The 18,961-nt window shown below is 54.0% G+C and overlaps 1 protein-coding gene across 1 annotated transcript in view; it reads right to left on the reverse strand.

The window, feature by feature from the left end:
* Positions 1-6,005: 6,005 nt before the first annotated feature.
* Positions 6,006-18,961, reverse strand: part of HUNK (hormonally up-regulated Neu-associated kinase) — a 110,558-nt gene continuing 97,602 nt past the window's right edge. The window contains exons 9-11 of the mRNA XM_062175437.1: positions 16,466-16,513; positions 11,637-11,817; positions 6,006-8,904 (exon numbers count right to left, since the gene is read on the reverse strand). Coding sequence (XP_062031421.1) covers positions 8,246-8,904; positions 11,637-11,817; positions 16,466-16,513 — 888 coding nt within the window. The 3' untranslated portion in view covers positions 6,006-8,245. The remainder of the gene's footprint in view (positions 8,905-11,636; positions 11,818-16,465; positions 16,514-18,961) is intronic.

Below are 18,961 nucleotides of genomic sequence, written 5' to 3' on the forward strand. Positions count from 1 at the left end.
AGGGTCCTGTGAGTCTCTGACTTGGGTCTGAATGCTCTGAGAGTGAGATGGCTTATGTAACAGAACGGACTGTGGGTGGGAACTGAAGTGGCTGAATGGGCTCTTTGGAGCTCTCTGACTCAGATGACACCATCACCTTTCAGTGCCCAGGACGCCTGTCCAACCCGTGGTCCCACGTCATCCAGCTGTGAGTAATGGTCATGATTTGTCTACAAGCATCACTCAGCTCCACTCTGCCCTCGATTCAGACTTGTTCCCCAAGACCCTGAGTAAGTGCTGTCTTTACCAACAAGCAGGAGACTATTTGTGACAGGCCATTCACAAGGCTTGAATGGAAAACAACTTGAGGGCCAGGGCTGGCTCCATCCTTTCCAGCTGGGACAGGGATGAATCTCAGGGCGGGGACTCCATGGCGACCGCAGCCTGGGGACCAGCGTGGCTCTCCTGAAGCATCATTGTGCCTGGGGGTGGCAGCCAACCCCAGAAATCCACAGAGAGACAGAAAAACTGGCCAACAGAGAAGCTGGGTCTCTCCCCACCTCCACGTTCCCTTGGGTTCAATCACTTTCTAGACTTCTCAAAAAAGATTTTTAAAAAAATTTTACTTGAAAAGTAAAGACAGAGAAAGGGAGAGAGAAATCTTCCATCCACTGGTTCTGTCCCCTAATGGCCACAATGGCCAAGACGGGGCAAGGCTGCAGCCAGGAGCCTGTAACTCTTCTGGGTCTCCCATATGTATAGCAAGGACCAAACTACCTGGGCCATCACCCACTGCTTTTCCAGATGCATTAACAGGGAATTAGATCAAAAGCAGAGCAGCTGGAACTCCAACTGGCACACGAATTTGCAATGTCTGCATTGCAGGCTATGGCTGAACCCGCTATGTACCTCCCAGATCCTTAACCAGCTCATGACCATGATCAACAAACTCAAGGAGCTCTCTCAGATAGTGAGAGACAACACGAGCATATATGGGACTCAATGAGCTCTCTGATAGTGAATTCCTGACACAAGCTTATGTGAGACATGACTTCAGAAGCCCTGGTTGTGTGAACGGGGTGAGCTGCCTAACCTGACCTATAAAACCGAGCAAACGTGACACTTCATAGAGTTCTTGTGTGGATTAAATCAAGGGCCAAATCCTGATACAGATATTACTGTAGGTCCACGAGATAAGAATGGTTTTCACATTTTTAAAAGTTACAAAACCCAAAACGTGAAAAAGACAGGAAACAAAGAACAGGCAACAGGCTGTATGGTCATCCATCAAGCCTGCAGTATTTACTACCTGGGCGTGTACTGAATCCAGTGGCAGCCCTCTGCAGTACAGAAAGGACCACTTGGTATACTGGAAAATCAGTGCACACTGAGCCTACCCCTCAGGCGATCGTTAGAAAGATGGATCTCACACCAACAAAAACAACTTTCTGGGCAGGGGTGAATGCAATTTAGCACATGGGACGAAACTTGAAGATTTGTAGAACATACAAATCTTGCCATTGGCCTTGTCCCCGTGTTCCCACGTCCCCAGACCACAGACCAGTGGCCTAAACAACGGAAGTGTATTTCCTCAAGGTTCTAGGCACTGAAGTTCAAGATTAAGGTGTTGGCAGTGTGGTTCCTGGGCAGGCTTCTCCCCTTGGCTACCTTCTCACTGCCTCTTCTGACTGTCTTTCCTGTCTGGGTCCTTTCTTGTGCCCGAATTTCTTCTCACAAAGACACTGAATCACCAATAGCCTCATTCCAATTCATCTTTGTCCCAAATAGAGTCACATTCCAAGGCATTGGGAGTTAGGGCTTCAACTTGTGAATTTGGGAAGGCCACCATTCAGCCCCAAATGCTCCCATTCAATGAATGAGATACTAATATTGGCCAACACCAATCCCTTCCTTTAGAAAAGGTGACCCTTGCAGTGCTATAATTGTGTGACCGTGGGAAAGGTCAGTCTGATTTTAGGAGACCTTCCAATGCTAGGCATCTGTGCCTCCCCTATGGAGAAGGAAACAGTAGCTGAATCCCAAATAGTCACATGCTCTCCCACGTTTCTCAGCTGTCGCTCATTGGCAAGGCTAAAGGACTAGTTCCAGCCAGTGGGCTGCCAGAGGCAGTGACGAGCCGCCCACCCCCACAAGGCCCTTGAGGGTCTCGGGGAACCCCCTGGTCTCATCCTTCCTCTGCTGCAGCTGTCAGATAAGATTGATTTTCAGTGGGTGGAGCCCCCAGTCACCACGTGCAAGAGAGCTGCCTTGGAGTCAGCCAAGACGCCCACAAATTTGTGCTGGAAATGAACCTTCAATGGGCAAGACACAGAGAGCTGGATGTAATTTGTTATCACAGCAAAGCCTAACATATCTCACACACGAGTTGCCAGAGGAGTGATGAACCCTGGTGAAGGGGTCAGGGCAGGTGTTCCTGTCTGTCCTGCCAAGAACTCACTGCCCAACCTCTTCCCATACAGGTTTGCAACTGGCCCTTTGCCAGCTGACTATGGCAATGGGATTTAGAAAGAACACACGTGTGTTACAATACAGGGCTTAAACACAAGCTACAACATTTGCTTTCAAAATAGCTCCCAGGCCATCTTCTGAGTAGGGAATCCAAGTAGCTCAGGGTCTTAGGTCAGATCCATCTTTTTTGTCACCTGTGGTGGTAAGTTTCCTAGTATTATCTTCTGCAATGTGCCATCTTTAAGGTTTTTTTAAAAATATTTATTTGAAAGTCAGTTACACAGAGAGGGTGAGAGAGAGAGAGAGAGAGAGAGAGAGAGAGAATATCTTCCATCCACTAGTTCGTTTCCTAGATGTCTACAATGGCCAGGGCTGGGCCAGGCTGAATCCAGGAGCCAGGAGCTTCATCCGGGTCTTCCACATGGGTAGCAGGGCCCAAGTACTTGGGCCATCTTCTGTTGCTTTTCTCAGGCCATTCACAGGCAGCTGGATGGGAAGTGGAGCAGCCAAGACTTGAACCGATGCCTATACGGGATGCTGGCATTGCAGGTGGAAACTTTACCTGCTATGCCACAATGCTGGCCCCATACCATCTTTAAATTTTAAACCACACAACTCTGATCTTTCAGTTGCATTTGCTCCCCATCAAGCTAGTCTTTGCCCCCAGATATAGCTCCTCAAAATGCCTCCTGCCCTGAACCCTACTCAGACCAGGAGACCCGTGGATGCAGACCACAAAACCTGAAAGGCCTCCCTAATTCTTTTCCAAATCCCGCCTCTCCCTGGTGCCAGACATCAGGCCTCGGAGCTAAACGTGTGTCATGAGAACACGTGCACAGAAAAGCAGCACAAACATATATACTCCATTTGTCTCTGCAACCAGATGTCTGAAAAGCTCCCTTGACACACACACAAAAAAAAAAAAAAAAAAAAAAAGGAAAAAAACCTGCCACAAATAATACACCCATTTACTGCTCAGGAAATACGCTCCTTCCATTGAAAAGTGATGACATTAAATTGAACCAGCTCCCAGCACAGTTCTTCATTACCCTCACCGTGCCTTTAGCACACTGAGCATCTTACAAAGAAAACACAATAACCCAGAGATTTCCAGCCCCGCCTAAAAATGTATCCGTTTTGCATTCTGTTCGGTCTCACTTTATGCTGGGGAGCTTTAAAAAAAGTTTTATTGACTTAAGCCACTAAAATCCAATCACCTTTTAATAACTAACGTAGAGAACAAGGTCATGGTGAAATTGCTGCCTACGGCGGACATGTGTTGAAGAAGACAGGGTCCCCAAGGCGAGCTGTCTCTCTCCAGCTTTTGGGAGGCGACATTGGCTGGCAGGAAGGGTATGAAGTATAGAATGTCTGGGCGCTGAAAGACCTGGCCCTTGCGAGGACCTCAAAAGTCCTTGTTGCAATGGTGCCTGGATCTGCTGACTGTCCCTCAACCATGGCGGTTTTCTTTGGGGGAGCAGCCCTGGCACTGGCTCACTTGGGAACTCCAAGGCATCTTTAAAAATTACATGGGACACCAGATTTCTCTTCTTCCAAAAGGCTGGGGTGGACGATGAGGTAGCACCTCGCCCCCGTCAGAATGGCTCTTCTCCAAAAGACAGACAGTAGCAAATGCCAGAGAGGATGTGAAGAAAGGAGAGCTCTTACACAGTCTTGGTGGGAATGTGAATTAGCACAGCCACTGTGGAAAACAGTATGGAGACTTCTTAAAAAACTAGAAGTAGGGAGCCGGCGCCATGGCACACTAGGTTAATCCTCCGCCTGAGACACCAGCATCCCATGTGGGCGCCAGTTCTAGTCCTGGTTGCTCCTCTTCCAGTCCAGCTCTCTGCTGTGGCCCGGGAAGGCAGTGGAGGATGGCCCAGGTGCTTGGGTCCCTGCACCCACATGGGAGACCAGGAGGAAGCACCTGGCTCCTGGCTTCGGATCAGCATAGCTCTGGCCGTTGTAGCCATTTGGGGAATGAACCAGCGGAGGGAAGACCTTTCTCTCTGTCTCTCTCTCTCACTGTCTGTAACTCTACCTGTCAAATAAATAAATAAAAGTCTTTAAAAAAAAACCACTAGAAGTAGATTTACCATGTGACCCAGCAATCCCATTTCTGGCGATACACCCAAAAGGCTTGAACATCCTGTATCAAAGAAACACGTGTACCACCATGCCAAAATTTGGGACCATCCACTTATCAGAGGAGTGGATGAAGAAAAGTGAGATTACACACACACACACACACACTGGAATAGTCTTCAGCTATAAAAAGAATGAAATTCTATTATCTGCAGCAAAATGGATACAACTGGATCATGTTGAGTGAATTAAGCCAGACACAGAGACAAATACTGCATGTTCTCCTTTCCATCTGGAAGCTGACATTAAAAAAAAAAAATCAAGAAATGCCTGCATCAGCTTTTGCAAATATAGTGTTTTTCTCAACCTTTGCTTTACATCTTTGACGAACACATCGTTAAGGATAATATACTACTGGGGCTGGGTAGTGCCATAGTGGGTAAAGCCTCTGCCCGTGATGCTGGCATCCCATAGGAGAGTCAATTGATGTTCCAGCTGTTCTACTTTCCACCCAGCTCCCTGCCAATGGCCTGGGAAGACAGCAGAAGATGGCCCAAGCGCTTGGGCCCCTCTCACCCTTGTGGGAGACCTGGAAGAAGCTCCTGGCTCCTGGCTTTGGCCTGGCCCAGCCCCAGCTGTTGCAGCCATTTGGGGAATGAACCAGTGGATGGACGATCTCGCTCTCTGTTGGAAGATCTCTCTCTCTCTCTCTCTCTGTCTCTCCCTCCCTCTCTTTCTTTTTCTCTGCCTTTCAAATAAATACAAATAAAACCTTAAAAAAATTGTATGCTATTACAGTTAAAAAAAAAAAAAAGGCGGTTACAGTATTGAGTCAGAGCATCTCAGGACCCCTTCCGTCCTAAAATGCGTGGTTCCTACAAGGAAAATCGTCATCAGAACCAGTACCTGTTCTTTTCTCCCAATCCAGATTCAGAGAGCTCCGTGTCGGGGAGACAGCGAGGCCCCCTCTGGCCTTGCCAACCTCCGAGCCTTGGCTCCGTTGCTATACAGGAGAACAGGGGGTGGAGGGTGGCAGATGGGAAATACAGGTGTGAACAGTCACAAAGCGACAGACAACTGGACAGTCCCAGTAGCTAATCAGAACCTCCCACCTCCCCGACTCCTGCCATCCCGCTTCCCCTGTCCCTGACCAGGGCCTTTGCAAACAAGGACAATATCCAGAAGACACGTCCAGAGGCATCGTTTTCCCTGCACCTGCACGGAGCTCCTGGGGCCCTCGACCTTGGGAATGCTGGTTGACCTGGCACTGCCACTGGCAGTCAGGCAGGTGGCCTGTGAGATGTGATGATGCAGGTGTAGTGGAACCGGCTGCTGGACCAAGACCTTCAGGTAAAAGATGGCTCTCATCTGTAACGCACTCAACATTCCAAGCTTGATCAACCAATAAAGACGCAGTCATCATGAGGGAAAAATGTATTTCACAGTCATTACAAAAGTACATATATCTCATAATGGTGACATAAGTACAGTCCTTATTTGCGACCGAATCATACAATTCAAATGGACTTTTCCTTCCAGGTTTCTCATGATAGCTCAGTCATTTCCATCAGCAGCTGCCGGAGCTCACAGGCTGATGGGAGACACGCACGGGTCAGACAGACAACATGCCTGGCGCTTACCCAGGGGACACACAAAGTCTCCCATATAAATATAATAAAATAATAAAGAATTTATCACTTCTTCCTGGACTTGGTTTCATAGACTTGTCAGGTGCTCACACACACTCACACAATTCTCGCAGTTTTCTCCCCTTTCTCACTCCCCCACAGCGATCACTGGGTCTGGAATTAACCTGAGTTCAAAGGTCAAGGTACCAATGGCGACAGTGGAGCCAGCGAGGGCCAGGGCACCGCAGCTGCCCCTGAGGCACGCGAGGACGGGAATCATGGACACGTTCAGGTTCCTGGAGGAAAGTAAAATACAAGGAAAAAAAAAAAAAAAAAAAAAACCAGGCAGAAGGGATGCCAGAAAGTCCACAACACACAGGCACACACCCCACGAACTTGCAGAGCGCCAACAGCTGCGGCCGGAAACCATCCCCCACAAAGGAGGTCTCCCCACCAGCCCGCAGTCAAAGCATCCCACGAGCCCCGGACAGCGGGTCTCACAGAGGATTCCTGTCTTCTGTCTGCTGAAAAAGCTCTCTTCCATGTGAGATGCTGCACCCTGGTCCATACAAAAGAGTAACACCGGCATTCAGGAGTCTTGCCTTGGAGTTGGAGCAGTGTCCGCCCCACCCTGTCCCTGGACTCCAGCCGACGGAGAGCTGTGTTGTCTGCTGGCTTAGCTGGGGCTGTGCCGGGTCAACGGGATGTCACCGGCCAATGAGAAAGTGAAGATCCACCTGCACACACTCTGGCCTCCAGGAAACGATGGCTGGCTTGGCAGTCGGCAAGGGCAGGGACGGAGAAGCCGCCCTGGGGTAGCCACAGTGCTGGGGGTGTCTGGTACCATCCCCTCGAGGTGACGACTCTGGGCCACCTGTTACCCCTCTCCTGCACTAACCCTATGCACTTGTGGCCATCCTTCTCCTTGCAGTTCTGCTCCCCGCCCTGGGTCCCGCGTGGATGCAGCCCCTGCCGGGCTCCAGCTGGACACAGTCAGACAACACCGGGGTCCACACAACGCACACTCAGGGACGGCACAGACACAACACCAGAGACACATCTTTGGTTCGATCCTTGGCAAAGGTGTGAAGATGCCAGCACAGATGGAGACCCTGTTGGAGGAACGCTGCTTTCCCCATGGAAGAAGCCGTCCGGCACACGAACGCACTCCCTACCAGGCAGCTCTCGGCAGCCAAGCCGAACCCCACACCGCACCTTCCTCTGGGCCGCTGGAGGATGGAACGGCACAGAATGCTGCCACAGCCATCCCGTCTCTCTTCCTAAAGAACCAATTGGAACCAGGGCCTATGCAGACACAGAGGGATGAACGTGGGGTCCTGGGCCCCTCCAGGGCCACTGTCCGGTCGCCACCACACCCTCACCCCAGCCTCTGCCCAATGATCCTGCTACGAAACGAGCGCTTGGCGGAATGGCTTTCATCACTCCAGCCTGGTTTTCTAAAAATGACGCCATTTCCACTGAACGACATCACACAGAGGAAAATCTCTTCGGGGGCAGATCATTCGACCGTTAGCAAGATTCAGCCAAAGTGTAGAAATGAACCTTCCAAGACCTGGCTTGGGCAATGAGAGCTTCAGTTTTTTTTCTTTCGCTGGGGTTCATAACAGTTCCATCTTTGACCAAGGCTTCTCCCCACGTCTTCCTCTGGGTCCAAGGCCCATGGGGGTTTTGTGGCTACAGAAGGACCATCTGCTCACCCCCCATAGAGGGGCTGCGGTCTGGAGAAACTGTGACACTGTTGGTCCCTGCATAAGTGAGGCACACAGACGGGAGGCTGGGGTGACAGGCTGTCCTCGCAGGGGAGGTGGGTGGGCGCTTGGTGAGGGGCCCAGGAAGAAGATGGGATGATTGAACCTGGCTGTCCTTGTGGCCAGCCTTCTTAGCCATGTCCAGCATCTCCAGGGGTCCCCAAGCGAGGCTGGGTACTGCAGGCTTGGGGTCTGTGCCTTTGGGAGGTCTCCAGGCTGGTGTGGACAAGGATGCACCTGTAGGGTCCCTGCCTGTGCATGCCCCTGCACCCACAGCTCTCCCTGGGGAGCCCCAGACCCTGCAGGCCTGAGCTAACACTGGCCCTTGATGCCGTCGGCCAGGTCAAAGGGCAGGCTCCCGGGGGCTGGGGGCTGCAGTGGGGGCAGGCTGGCCTCCAGGGCCCTCTCGGCTGAGGGCTGCAGGCTCTGGTGGCGCTTCCGTAGCATCTGCCCGATGCCCATCATGGGGAACCTGCCCCGGCTCTTGACACAGTTGGGGCTCCCTAGTGGCTGCGGGGGGCCGCTGCTGGGACCAGGAGGTGGGGCACACATGCCTTCCTCCTTGGGGGGGCTGCTCTTATCTTCGTGGGCAAAGGAGACCAGTGTGGGGTGCAAAGAGGTGTGCAGGGGTGAGGCGCTGCCGGGAGGCGGCCCCGGGGACAGCGTCCGCTCGCTGGAATTCCTGCGGCCCAGGCTCACGGGTGAGTGCAGGACCCTGTGGTGATGGGCCGGGGACAGCAGTTCCGCGGGGTCGTCGCGGTCCACGGACTCGAAGGAGCGCACCATGTCCAGCATCAGGGGGTCCTCCTTAGGGGGAACGCCGGCGCTGCTGGACCCCTGCTGCTGCGGCTCCAGTTTCTTTACGATCCTGGGGGTCCTGGGAGGCAGCACCGGGATGAACTCCATGGAAGAAGAAGTCACGCAGTTGGAATCGGACGTCTTGCGGAAGATGTTGCGGCAGCCAAAGGAATCTGCACACCCAGAAAACAAAGTCAGGAGGGTGGCCACGGAAACCACGCCCAGTCACAGAAACCACGCCCAGTCATAGAAACCACACCCAGCCAGCCAGGCACAGAAGCCACGCCCAACCAAACACAGAAAACCACGCCTAGTCACAGAAAACTACACAGCCTGCCATGGAAGCTCTACCCAGCCACGAAAGCCACGCCCACCCAGCCACAAAAGCCACGCCCACCCAGCCACAGAAGCCGCACCCTTGCCTTTCTCCTGCCTATGCTGGTGGCCAGTTGGACAGCACAGGGACCCATGGAGGGCAGCAGAATCCTAGAATTTCATGGCTGTGGCTGCTTAAGACAGGAGGGAGCAGCAGTACCCTGCAACACTCCCCGGCCACAGGCGCCCTGCCAGCTTTTCTAGGGTGTGGTAGACAGACGGCTCCTGGTCCCGGCTTAGCACCTGCTCCCCTTTGGGCTGCTTAAAGTTCTGGGCCCTGCCAAAGGGCCTCAGGAGAGAACAGCACACACACGTGCCAGGACATCCACAAGCTCCCGGAAGCGCCGAGCCCCTGTCCTGAGCCCCCTGCAGGCCTGGTCGCCAGGTGGCCACACTGGAAGACCCATTTCCCTGCTGACCCGCTGCCTCACCTGACCCTTGAGAGAAAAAGCATGCAACAGAAAGCAGTCCTGAGTACCTGCCAGTGCGCAGGTCTCTCTGCATCTTAAAAGCTAATGCTCCGTACCCCTCAACACTGGCTCCCAGTCCCTACCCCCATCACCCCTGGTAGCCACCACTCTGGCAACCCAAACACTCCAGGAGTCCCACACAATGGACTCCAATGGCGTCTGTCCCCATGTGCCCGGCTGATTGCACTCTAGGCTCGTCCCTGCATGCGTGGGTCAGAACTCCCTGCCCTTGGAAGGATCCTCACGGCTTTTGGTCTCCCCAGGGCCTCCTCCAGCTCCGACCTGGGGCCCAGTTCCCTTCCCCATGCGGTGAGTGAAGGCGGCCGGCCAGTCCCCATGGTTCCCACCCCAGCTGGCACAGACCAGGCTTGCGAACCGTGCCAGAAAAGGAAGGGAAAACCCCCTCCAGACTTGGAGCTGCGGGGACCCAGGCCAAGTTCATGCAGAACGAGCTTCTTTTTCCTTCATAACATTTTATAGGTCCCATCACGGCCCAGCTGCAGGAGCGAATTGCCGTCTGCTGGGAGCCATGCTGGGAGCAGCCGGGGGCACTGTGCAGCCACCGCCCCCACCCCCTTTGTAAATAAACATACAAACACCCAAATCAGTTTCCCGAGCCGGTCCAGAGGCCCAACATCCACCCTGCAGGCAGGGGACAACATCACCAGCAGCGAAGGCCTCCAGTGTCCCCATTGGCTGGGAGTTCCCAGGAGCTGCTATGTGCTCAGCTGCTTTGGGCAACATAGGGACAGCGGCCACCGTCCAGGAGCAGCTTTGCCCCACGATCTCTCCCTCTATTCCCACGGTGACAAGCGCCTCTCCCCTCCAGCCCCAGGACACCCCTGGCGCAGTGGTTTCAGTCTGGTTTGTCCCCTCCAGGTCCCTGGCTGGAGGCTGGGTCCTGGGCAGGGTTGGTGAGGTCGGGAGGCAGAGGCACGGTCTTAGTGGGAGGTCCTGGGGTCAACAGGGGCTGCCCTCAGCAGGGACGAAGGTGACTCTCCTGGGAGAGGGGGAGCAGTCCTATCTGGAGTTGGCCCTGCCCAGTCTGCTCACTGATTTGTTCCTCCACTCGCTCCCGCTGCCCTGGACTCAGCCTGCACCAGGACTGGACTTCCAGCCTCCAGAATGTGAGCTAAAGAAACCTCTTTTTCTTCACTCCTGAGCCTGCTTCAGGCATTTCATTATAGTAACAGAAAGCTGGCCCACGTTCCCCTCTCTCAACCTCCCCGCAGTGCGGTACCCTCGTGCTGGGGAGCCCTCCATCCTTCCTCCCTCCATGCTCACACCAGAGCAGGGAGATTCACAGTCATCAGTTATCTGTGATGTGCGGACAAGCCCACATGCAGGTAGCCTACATGTAGGTTTCATTTCACCCACCCGAGGGCTCCAACAGGCAGGAACCGTTACAAGTAGAGGAACCAATGAAGACCATCAGAGGGTAAGGAATGTGGGCCTAGAGCCAGCAGCAGAGCTGGGACTTGAACCCAGACTGCAGCACCCTAGCCACACCCCAGAGTCCAGACCCAATCACACTTCAGTGCCTCTGAGGGCCCACTCTTCTGGGGAAGCCCCCCTATGACACCACAGCCTTGCTCTCTCTGCTCCCATACCCTGCTCTCTATCTTGCACCCCAAATCTAACAATACTACACCCTCATCCCTGGTTCCACAATACTGTGCACCCCAATCTCGGCTCTGATGTTACCATGCACCCCAGACTCTGCTCCTATACCCTGATCTCCTTTCCTGTACCCCTCTCTAGCCCTGTACCCCCAGCTCTGCTCCCACAATGGCACACCCCAACCCTGCTCCTGCAGTACTGTGTACCCCAATCTGTTTCCTTAATACCGCACACCCACTTCTGGGCGCTCAAGCCATTCCTGCACAGCCAGGTGGCTAAGGCCATTGGCTCTGGCAGCAGCGTGTTCTCAGGTCGCCTCGGGCGAGCGTCCTGAGCAACCAGCCATGTCCTGGGGACAACACAGCCGTCTGGGATACGGGCAGAGCAGACACAGCTCGACGCGAGTGGCCTGGGAGGGGGAGGCCCCAGAGTCTACACACCTTTGTCAGGGAAGCCAGACCTGGAGGCCTTCCGGTCCCTGGGCAGCCCCTTGCTGCCGTGCACCTGCGCCATGAGTGAGGCTGGCGGTGGCTTGTGTGCCGGCAGGTTCTTGTCCAACTTCTTGGAAAACGGCCGGTGAAGAAAGTCCCCTCGTTTTTCTTGTTCTTTGGGCTTTTTATCCTTTGAATCAGAAGCGGACACACATATTCAGAGGCACGGGAGAACACACAATGGGATCCCTCTTTAGTCATCCAAGCAGACTACAGAGATCCAGCTTTTGAATGAGAAATGAACCAAGCCCTGGCAAGTCTTCCTCTGCCTGGACAGCTGGTGGGCTGGGATTACCCTGAGCCCCTTGCACTGTTTCCAGGTGTTCCTGCAAGGGCGAGGCCAGTCCCCCATGGCCAGTTATTCTGTAGCAAGCAGAAGAAGCAAATAAGGACTTTTGGAGCCCTGCTGTCTGCAAAAAGGTACATGCCCTAAGATCCCGTGCACCGTGCAACCTGAACCACACTGCTTCCACCTTCACATCACATTCTGTGGGCTCAGCCAAGCCACGGAGGTGACCAACACAACACGGAACAACAGACCCCTGGAGCCCTGAGCAGTCCTGGCTAGATTTCTGGTCCTTTCTACCCGAGAGTCATGGAGGCGATTATTTGTGGACTTAAAACCAGCACACAAACACAGCCATTTTTGCTGATAAGTCTTGCTTTATTCAACGACATCATAATCCTTCTGGTGAGAGTGCATTTGACTCTTTTCTGTATATTCAACCTCACAGCCTTTGGCGGACAGCCAGGCACTTCAAGAAAGCATAATAAATAGTTATTGAAATGTATAAAAGAAAAAAAAATGAGATTGAGCTGAATTGCGTGCAAGCTTCCGGGAAGGGTGGAGCCAAGAGGAATCGCTCCTTCCCCAGCCCGGCTCACTGAGCTTGGTGTTGACCGCTAGACAGAGGCCACTGCAGGCCTGACCTCACCCTGGGTGAGGGAAAAAAAAAAAAGGACCAATTTTTACATTTTTGCCTTCAACGTCAGAACATTTGCAATTCAACAGAGCTCATCTATTTTTCATTGATGTTGTTGAAAAGCCTCTCAAAGAAACAGCTCTTTGCACTTTTTACAGCCCTTTCTAACAAGGATGTTCAAAGCCTCCCAAGCTGGGGTTAATTATGTCCAGTGTCTGAGTGGGAAAGAGACGGGGAAGTGCGGGGGCTGAGCCGAGCCCTGAGCACCACATCAAGGGCCAGGGGCTCCCTAGGGGCCTAACTCTTTGTTGAAGTGGCAGGGGGAGCTGGGAAGAGAAGACAGAACTTCTGCGAACTCCTGCCCCAGCACCCCAGCAGCCACCAGTCTACACGGAGGGTGCACAGGGTGTCAGATGGTCCAGTCGGCAAGAAACACACTGTTGTTATCCCTTTGCAAATAAGGAAACCGCCTGCAGAGGTGCAATAATTCACCCAAGAGCAGAGCTCAGACTGAGGTTCACAGCCTTGAACTTGGCGTCGAGAACCCTTGACAGGTCCTGGGAGGTGAGTCTCGTGGTGGTGGGGGCGAGGACAGATACCGCGGGAGTGGCAGGGAGCACACCACGGTCCAACACACCACATGATGTCATCTGGATGCTACAGAGACCCTGTGTCCAGGCTGTCATCATGGGATGGCTCGAACGTCCCCTCCAAAACTCGGGCTGACAAAGCGACTGCTGTAGTGACAGTATTGAGGGGTGCCCATCAGGTGATAGGCACTCTACTCTCCTGCCTGGATGAAGGAGCTGGGTCAGACATGGCAGGGGTGGGCTCCTGGCACAGGAGAGGAGTCCGGCCCACTATTCCTCTCTCTCTGTGCACACTCCTTTGCTCTGGGATGCCCTCTGCTATGCTGTCATGCAGCCAGAGGGTCCCGGGCCAGGTACCAGAGCCGAGCTCGTGGACGTCCAAGCCTCCTGAACTGCAAGGAATAAATCCCTGCTCTTTGTAAATGACCAGGTCAGGTGTACAGCAGCCGCAAATGGATAAAGACCTGCAGGAGCCTAAGAAGGGGGCACGGAAGGAGACCTAGGCCAGTCTCACGCTGACTTTCTCCTGCACCCTACAGAGGACTCTTTGGCAATGAGCCGAAGAGGAAAACGATGCATAACTCCGCCAACCATCTCAGAACATCCTGCAAAAGCCACCCTCGTGGGAATCAGTCCAGCATCCCGCACCCTGGCATCTCCTCCCTGAAAACAAAACAGAACAAGCCGAGAATACCCTACAGCAGCCTGACGGAGCTGAGCGCCTTCCTAGTAACCGGTTTCCAGGGGGCAGCCAAGAATTCGCCTGTGATTGCTCCGTGCAGAGGGGTCCCCAGCCCAGAGGACACGTGTGTGTCTGCAGCCGGCCAACCTCACGCCCTCTGAGCACGTGCTGCCAAGTGCAACCTGCGACCCCGTCAGACCGCCCCATGTGCACGACCTATTTCTCAGCAGGAAGTTTCCCAGGGAGCACCACGCTCAACTGCCTTATGCAACAGAACAAGATCTTCCGAGGGACTAATTACACCCCCCTCCGCGGGCACACACGCCCCACCCAGCCACGCTGCTTTCTGCTGAGACTCCTGGCCTCCCCTGATTCTCCAGGCCAGGCCTCCCCAGCATGGCCCACGTGGGTCTGTGTGTGTGTGTGTTGGGGCCAGGGGCTGATGGGATTCAAGCTGTCTGTCCCCTCTGCACCCTCACGGTGCTGCAGCCCGAGAGGGGACCAGATGAGGGCCCGGATGCAAACCACACAGCCAGCAGCTTCCTACTCTCTAACCATCAGCCGCAGGCATGCACAGCCATTTACGAAACCAGGCATCTTGCAGACCTGGCCCCTCCAAGCTTATCTGCCTAAAAGGCTTTCAACGTTGAGTGTCGCCGCTGGAGGACAGGAGGCCGGGGGCGACGATCCACTGGGCTTCCAGATGGAGCCCTGTGCAGACACCTGTGCCTCCCGGGTCTGAACTCCTGAGTCTGGTCCCCAAAGCTCTCTTCCCTGACAGCTGTGCCAAGGGGATACCCTGACTCCCCTAAGAGAGGCTCTAAGTTCCCAAAGTCCCCAGGACCCCAGCCACGGGAGCAGCCGTGGAAGTGTGGGATCATTCATGGCTCTGTTTGAAATTGCTGGGTGAGCTTGGGTGAGTCACTTGAGAAGAGGGGTGTTCCCCCAGCAGCAACCCAAACCGTGGGAGCCTGAACCCACCTGGCCCCTGCTCCATTGTCTGAACCACAAAGGCGTCAGGTTAACAGGATGCAGGCTGCCTGCCAGCCAGGCTCTGGGCAGGCCTGCTGCCTGGGAGATGAGCCTTTTCCCTCGAACTCAGAAGCATGGACTTCGGGGTTGCCTCTGGCAGCAAAGGAGCCCGGGGCTGAGGCGGGCAGCTGCTGTTCCCTTTAAGGACCTCCGGGAAGTCCAGTTCCTCGTGGACCTATCTGGGGCTTGATGTGCCCTGATGACTGGCAAGCTTCACCCAGCTGTTTGGAGTGGCAGAACCAGGTGCCAACTTGCTACCACCTGGGCCGGCCCAGGGGCCAGGTGTTGTTGGCAGGTTGGTCTTGGTTCCTGGCTGGGAATCAAATTCACATAAGGGAGTTTCTTTGATTTTTGCCTCAGGAAAAAAAAAAAAATGAGTGAATTGATAAAAAAAAAGAAAGAAAGAAAGAAAGCCAAGAAGCTCTAGACTGTTCTAACGCCATTTCGCATACTGGTAGAAACAGGAATGCATGGCCAGGCGTGTGGTTACAGCAAGACCACAAACACCAGTCAACGCAACACAGAAAGCACCAATATGACCTCAGCAGAATCTGCTAAGCCCACCCACTCCAGGACTCTGCAGGTTTTCATTCAGAGTGAGGACACAGCTGTGCAGAACCTGGTGGCCCTGGGCAGAGACTGACCAACCCCTAGGATCAGATGAGATGGTTCATCTCATGTGCCAACTCAGGGGCCACGGTGCCCAGCTGTTTGGTCACACGCCAGTCTGGATGCTGCTGTGAAAGTGTTTTTATTAATGTGATGAGTATTGAAATCCGGAGACTTGAAGTAGGCGATCCTTGAAACAGTCAACAAAGGAACAAAAAGCAAGGAGGACTTTTGGAAAAAGAAACTCAGCCTCAGAGCCCGCGTTGTGGCCTAGCGGGTAAGGCCACCGCTTGCAACACCAGGATCCTTTATGGACCGGTTTGAGGCCCGGTTGCTCTACTTTGGATCCAGCTCCCTGCTAATGAGCCTGGGGAAGCGGTGTAAGATGGGCCAAGTGCTTGGGCCCCTGCACCCACGTGGGAAACCTGGAAGAAGCTCCTGGTTCCTGGCTTTGGCCTGGCCCAGCCTTGGCCATTGTGGCTATTTGGGGAGTGAACCAGTGGATGGAAGATATTCTCTCTCTCTCTCTGCCTTTCAAATGAATAAAAATACTTAGGCCTCTGAACTTGCTGTGCCACATCAGTTCTTCTGGTCTGTAGCCTGCAGGTCTGTCCCACAGATTCCAGACTTGCAGGCCCCAGGTAGCACGAGCCAACTCCTTTAAATAAATCTGTGTCCCCCTCTCTGTCCATCTATGCCTGTGGGGATGAGTGTACTCTCTCCATATGTGCGTGGGGGGTGAGTGTACTCTCCTCCTCTCCGTCCACACGTGCATGTGAGGTGAGTGCATTCTCTCTCTCTCTCTCTCTCTTGCTCTCTCTCTCACACGCGCTCTCTTTCTGTCCCTTTGTGCGTGTGAGGGTGAGCATATGCATGTGTGTGCGTGTGTGTCTGCCTCCCCAGCGATCCCGGTGCTCACCCCACAGCCCCCCGCGCTCTTACCTGCACAGTGTGGAACTCAAGGTCTCTTGTCCAGGTGTCCAGGGAGGCCTGTGAAAAGCAGCACTGTTCAATAATTTGAGAGGCTGCACCTGTTATTTAATTCCCTAGACTCTACCCCCTGCTGTTTCCCTAGCAGCTCTGGTTGAGAATTATTTATTTCAATGTTTACAGTCAAAAAAAAAAAAAAAAAAAAAGACAAACCACAACGCCTAAACTGTAACCTGTAGTGGAAGTCGTAGTAGGTGTCCTACCTCACGTGCTGAATAGATTTCAAATCTAAGACACAGAACAGAGGTCTGCTCTAAATACACATGAGCAGCCCCCATCCCCCCATGCACTTCCGCCAACAGCAAAAACAGCTCCCAGAGCAAGACACGGGCCCCAGCTGGCACCTGGAAGGTCCCGCCCCCACACTGAGGGCCTCTCCCAGCCACTATGGGAACATATGTAGCTGCCATTCTGATTTCGAACGGCACAGGTCGTCTGACCTGCTCCTGAACTTTGTCTGTAAAAGCTGTATAGATTCCCACTTACAGATGTGTACAAAAATAAGTTTACCTATATACACGTGCAAAAAAAAAGAAAAAAAGCTGTACAGACTCCTAAGTAAAGAACCAAGCACCAGTGTATTTACCCTGGCACTGCTGTGGATGGAGCTGTCTTCTCCCAAAACCCATAGTCCTAACCTCTAGGACCTCAGAAGTGGCCCTGCTGTGGAGAGTCCTTACAGGGCTAATCAAGTTCAAATGAGGGCCCTTCTCCAATCGCCGTTGTCTTTACAAGAAGGGGAAATTGGGGTGTAGGCTTGCACACGGGAGAACCTCCTAAAGGCAGACACGGGGTGATGTGTCAGCGAGCCAAGGAACAGCAGGGGTCACCCGCAACCTCCAGACATGGAGTGGCAGGGCCAGACCCTCGCTCGTGGCCCCGGACGCACTGGTGCCTGAGCGCCTTGGCTGCCGGCACTTTTCTCTCAGGTGCAGCTGGGTCTGGGTCTGGTAGCAGACGGAGTCCTGGACTGGGATTTCTCCCAGATACCCCCGGTCTGCTGTTTGGGCCATCCGGGCCGTGACAGCAGCTGCAGCTCTAGCAGATGAACGCAGCCCCTGGCCACGCACGCTCTGTGCCACGTTCCATCCAAAACACCATGGCTACTCTGCCAGTGCAGAGATGACTCCCTGCTTCGAGGGTGCCTTTTTCTACAAATGAATATATACGTGCCAGTTTACAAGTGGTGACAGCCCCACCCAGACCCCTGCCACCCACAGCCCCCACGGAGTCGTTCTTAGGAAGGGTCCCTTGGGTGCAGGGAGAGGCGCTCTCGGATGGGATTCACACTCCACTTTGACAGACACATTCTCTGCCTTTGACAGGAAGACGAGACAAGGGAAGCAGTGAAGTCACAAACTCCCCGCGCTGTAATCCACAGAGGGGCATTTTCTGCACCTTATTTCAGCTCCTTTGTCCCCCAGGATAAAGAGAACCGCATGGGCAGGAACAAAGAGGCCACTGCTTGTACTCGGTGCCTGGGACACAGCCTGACAGCCCCAGGGAGGACTCAGACCCCGAGCTACACCCCCGTGAGCCTGCACACGCCAGAAACTCCTGCCCGCCCTCCTTCTGCCCCTCTGCCCGCACTTGGATGCACAGGCGCCTCCGGGCCGGGCCAGGGGCTCCGAGCGGCCCCCACTGTGAATCGGGACCCCTCAGACTGCCCAACTGCGGTTTCTAACGAGCCCTGCTCCACTTTCTAGGTGTCAACAGAGACAAATTGGCTAATCTGGTAATAGCTGTAATTTAATTAGCAGAAGCATCACTACAGTTTGGAGAAAACAAATGGATCCTAGAAACTGCAGCACGTTTGCCCATTAGCGTTCCTATTTAAATCCTAACTGTTCCATATCTCAAAAGCTTCACGCGCACACCAGGGGTTTTCAGGCCAAGCGAAGCCATCCTCGGAGAAGTGTCTGGGTGAAGAGGGGGCTCCCTCCCACCAGACACCCACGGCTCTGTGGCTCGGTGTGAGGGCTGCACGCTCACAGGCACAAGCAAGGGGACTGACAGGCCACTTACGGCACAGAGAGAGGGCACTCGGTGGCTACGTCTGTGCTATTATTTGAGACTCTAAAGAGTCAAACACAGACCAGGAGGCAAAGGAGACAAATGGCGGGTTCTGGGCTCCAGGCCGGGTGGCCACCCTTAGTGCGCATGCCCAGAGGGGACCTGCCTGCCTCTAGGCGCAGCCACTGCGGGGGTGGGGGGTGAGGGGGAGGGGTGACCGTGCCACCTGTGCACGGTGCTGCAGGTGGCCCCTTTGTTTAATCAAGCCAGGGGTCCCAGCTGGACTGTTCCACCTTCTCCAGTTGCTTGTCCCAGTTCTAGGTATTCTCTGAGACAGGGCAAGGTACACCAGATTCTTCCATTTGCTTTGTTAGCAAATATTTACTGATCACCTGGTGCCCACCAGGCATCGAGAGCCCCTAGGAGTACCGGGAG

This window comes from Lepus europaeus, chromosome 2 (assembly GCF_033115175.1).
Source record: "Lepus europaeus isolate LE1 chromosome 2, mLepTim1.pri, whole genome shotgun sequence".
NCBI classification, from domain to species: domain Eukaryota; kingdom Metazoa; phylum Chordata; class Mammalia; order Lagomorpha; family Leporidae; genus Lepus; species Lepus europaeus.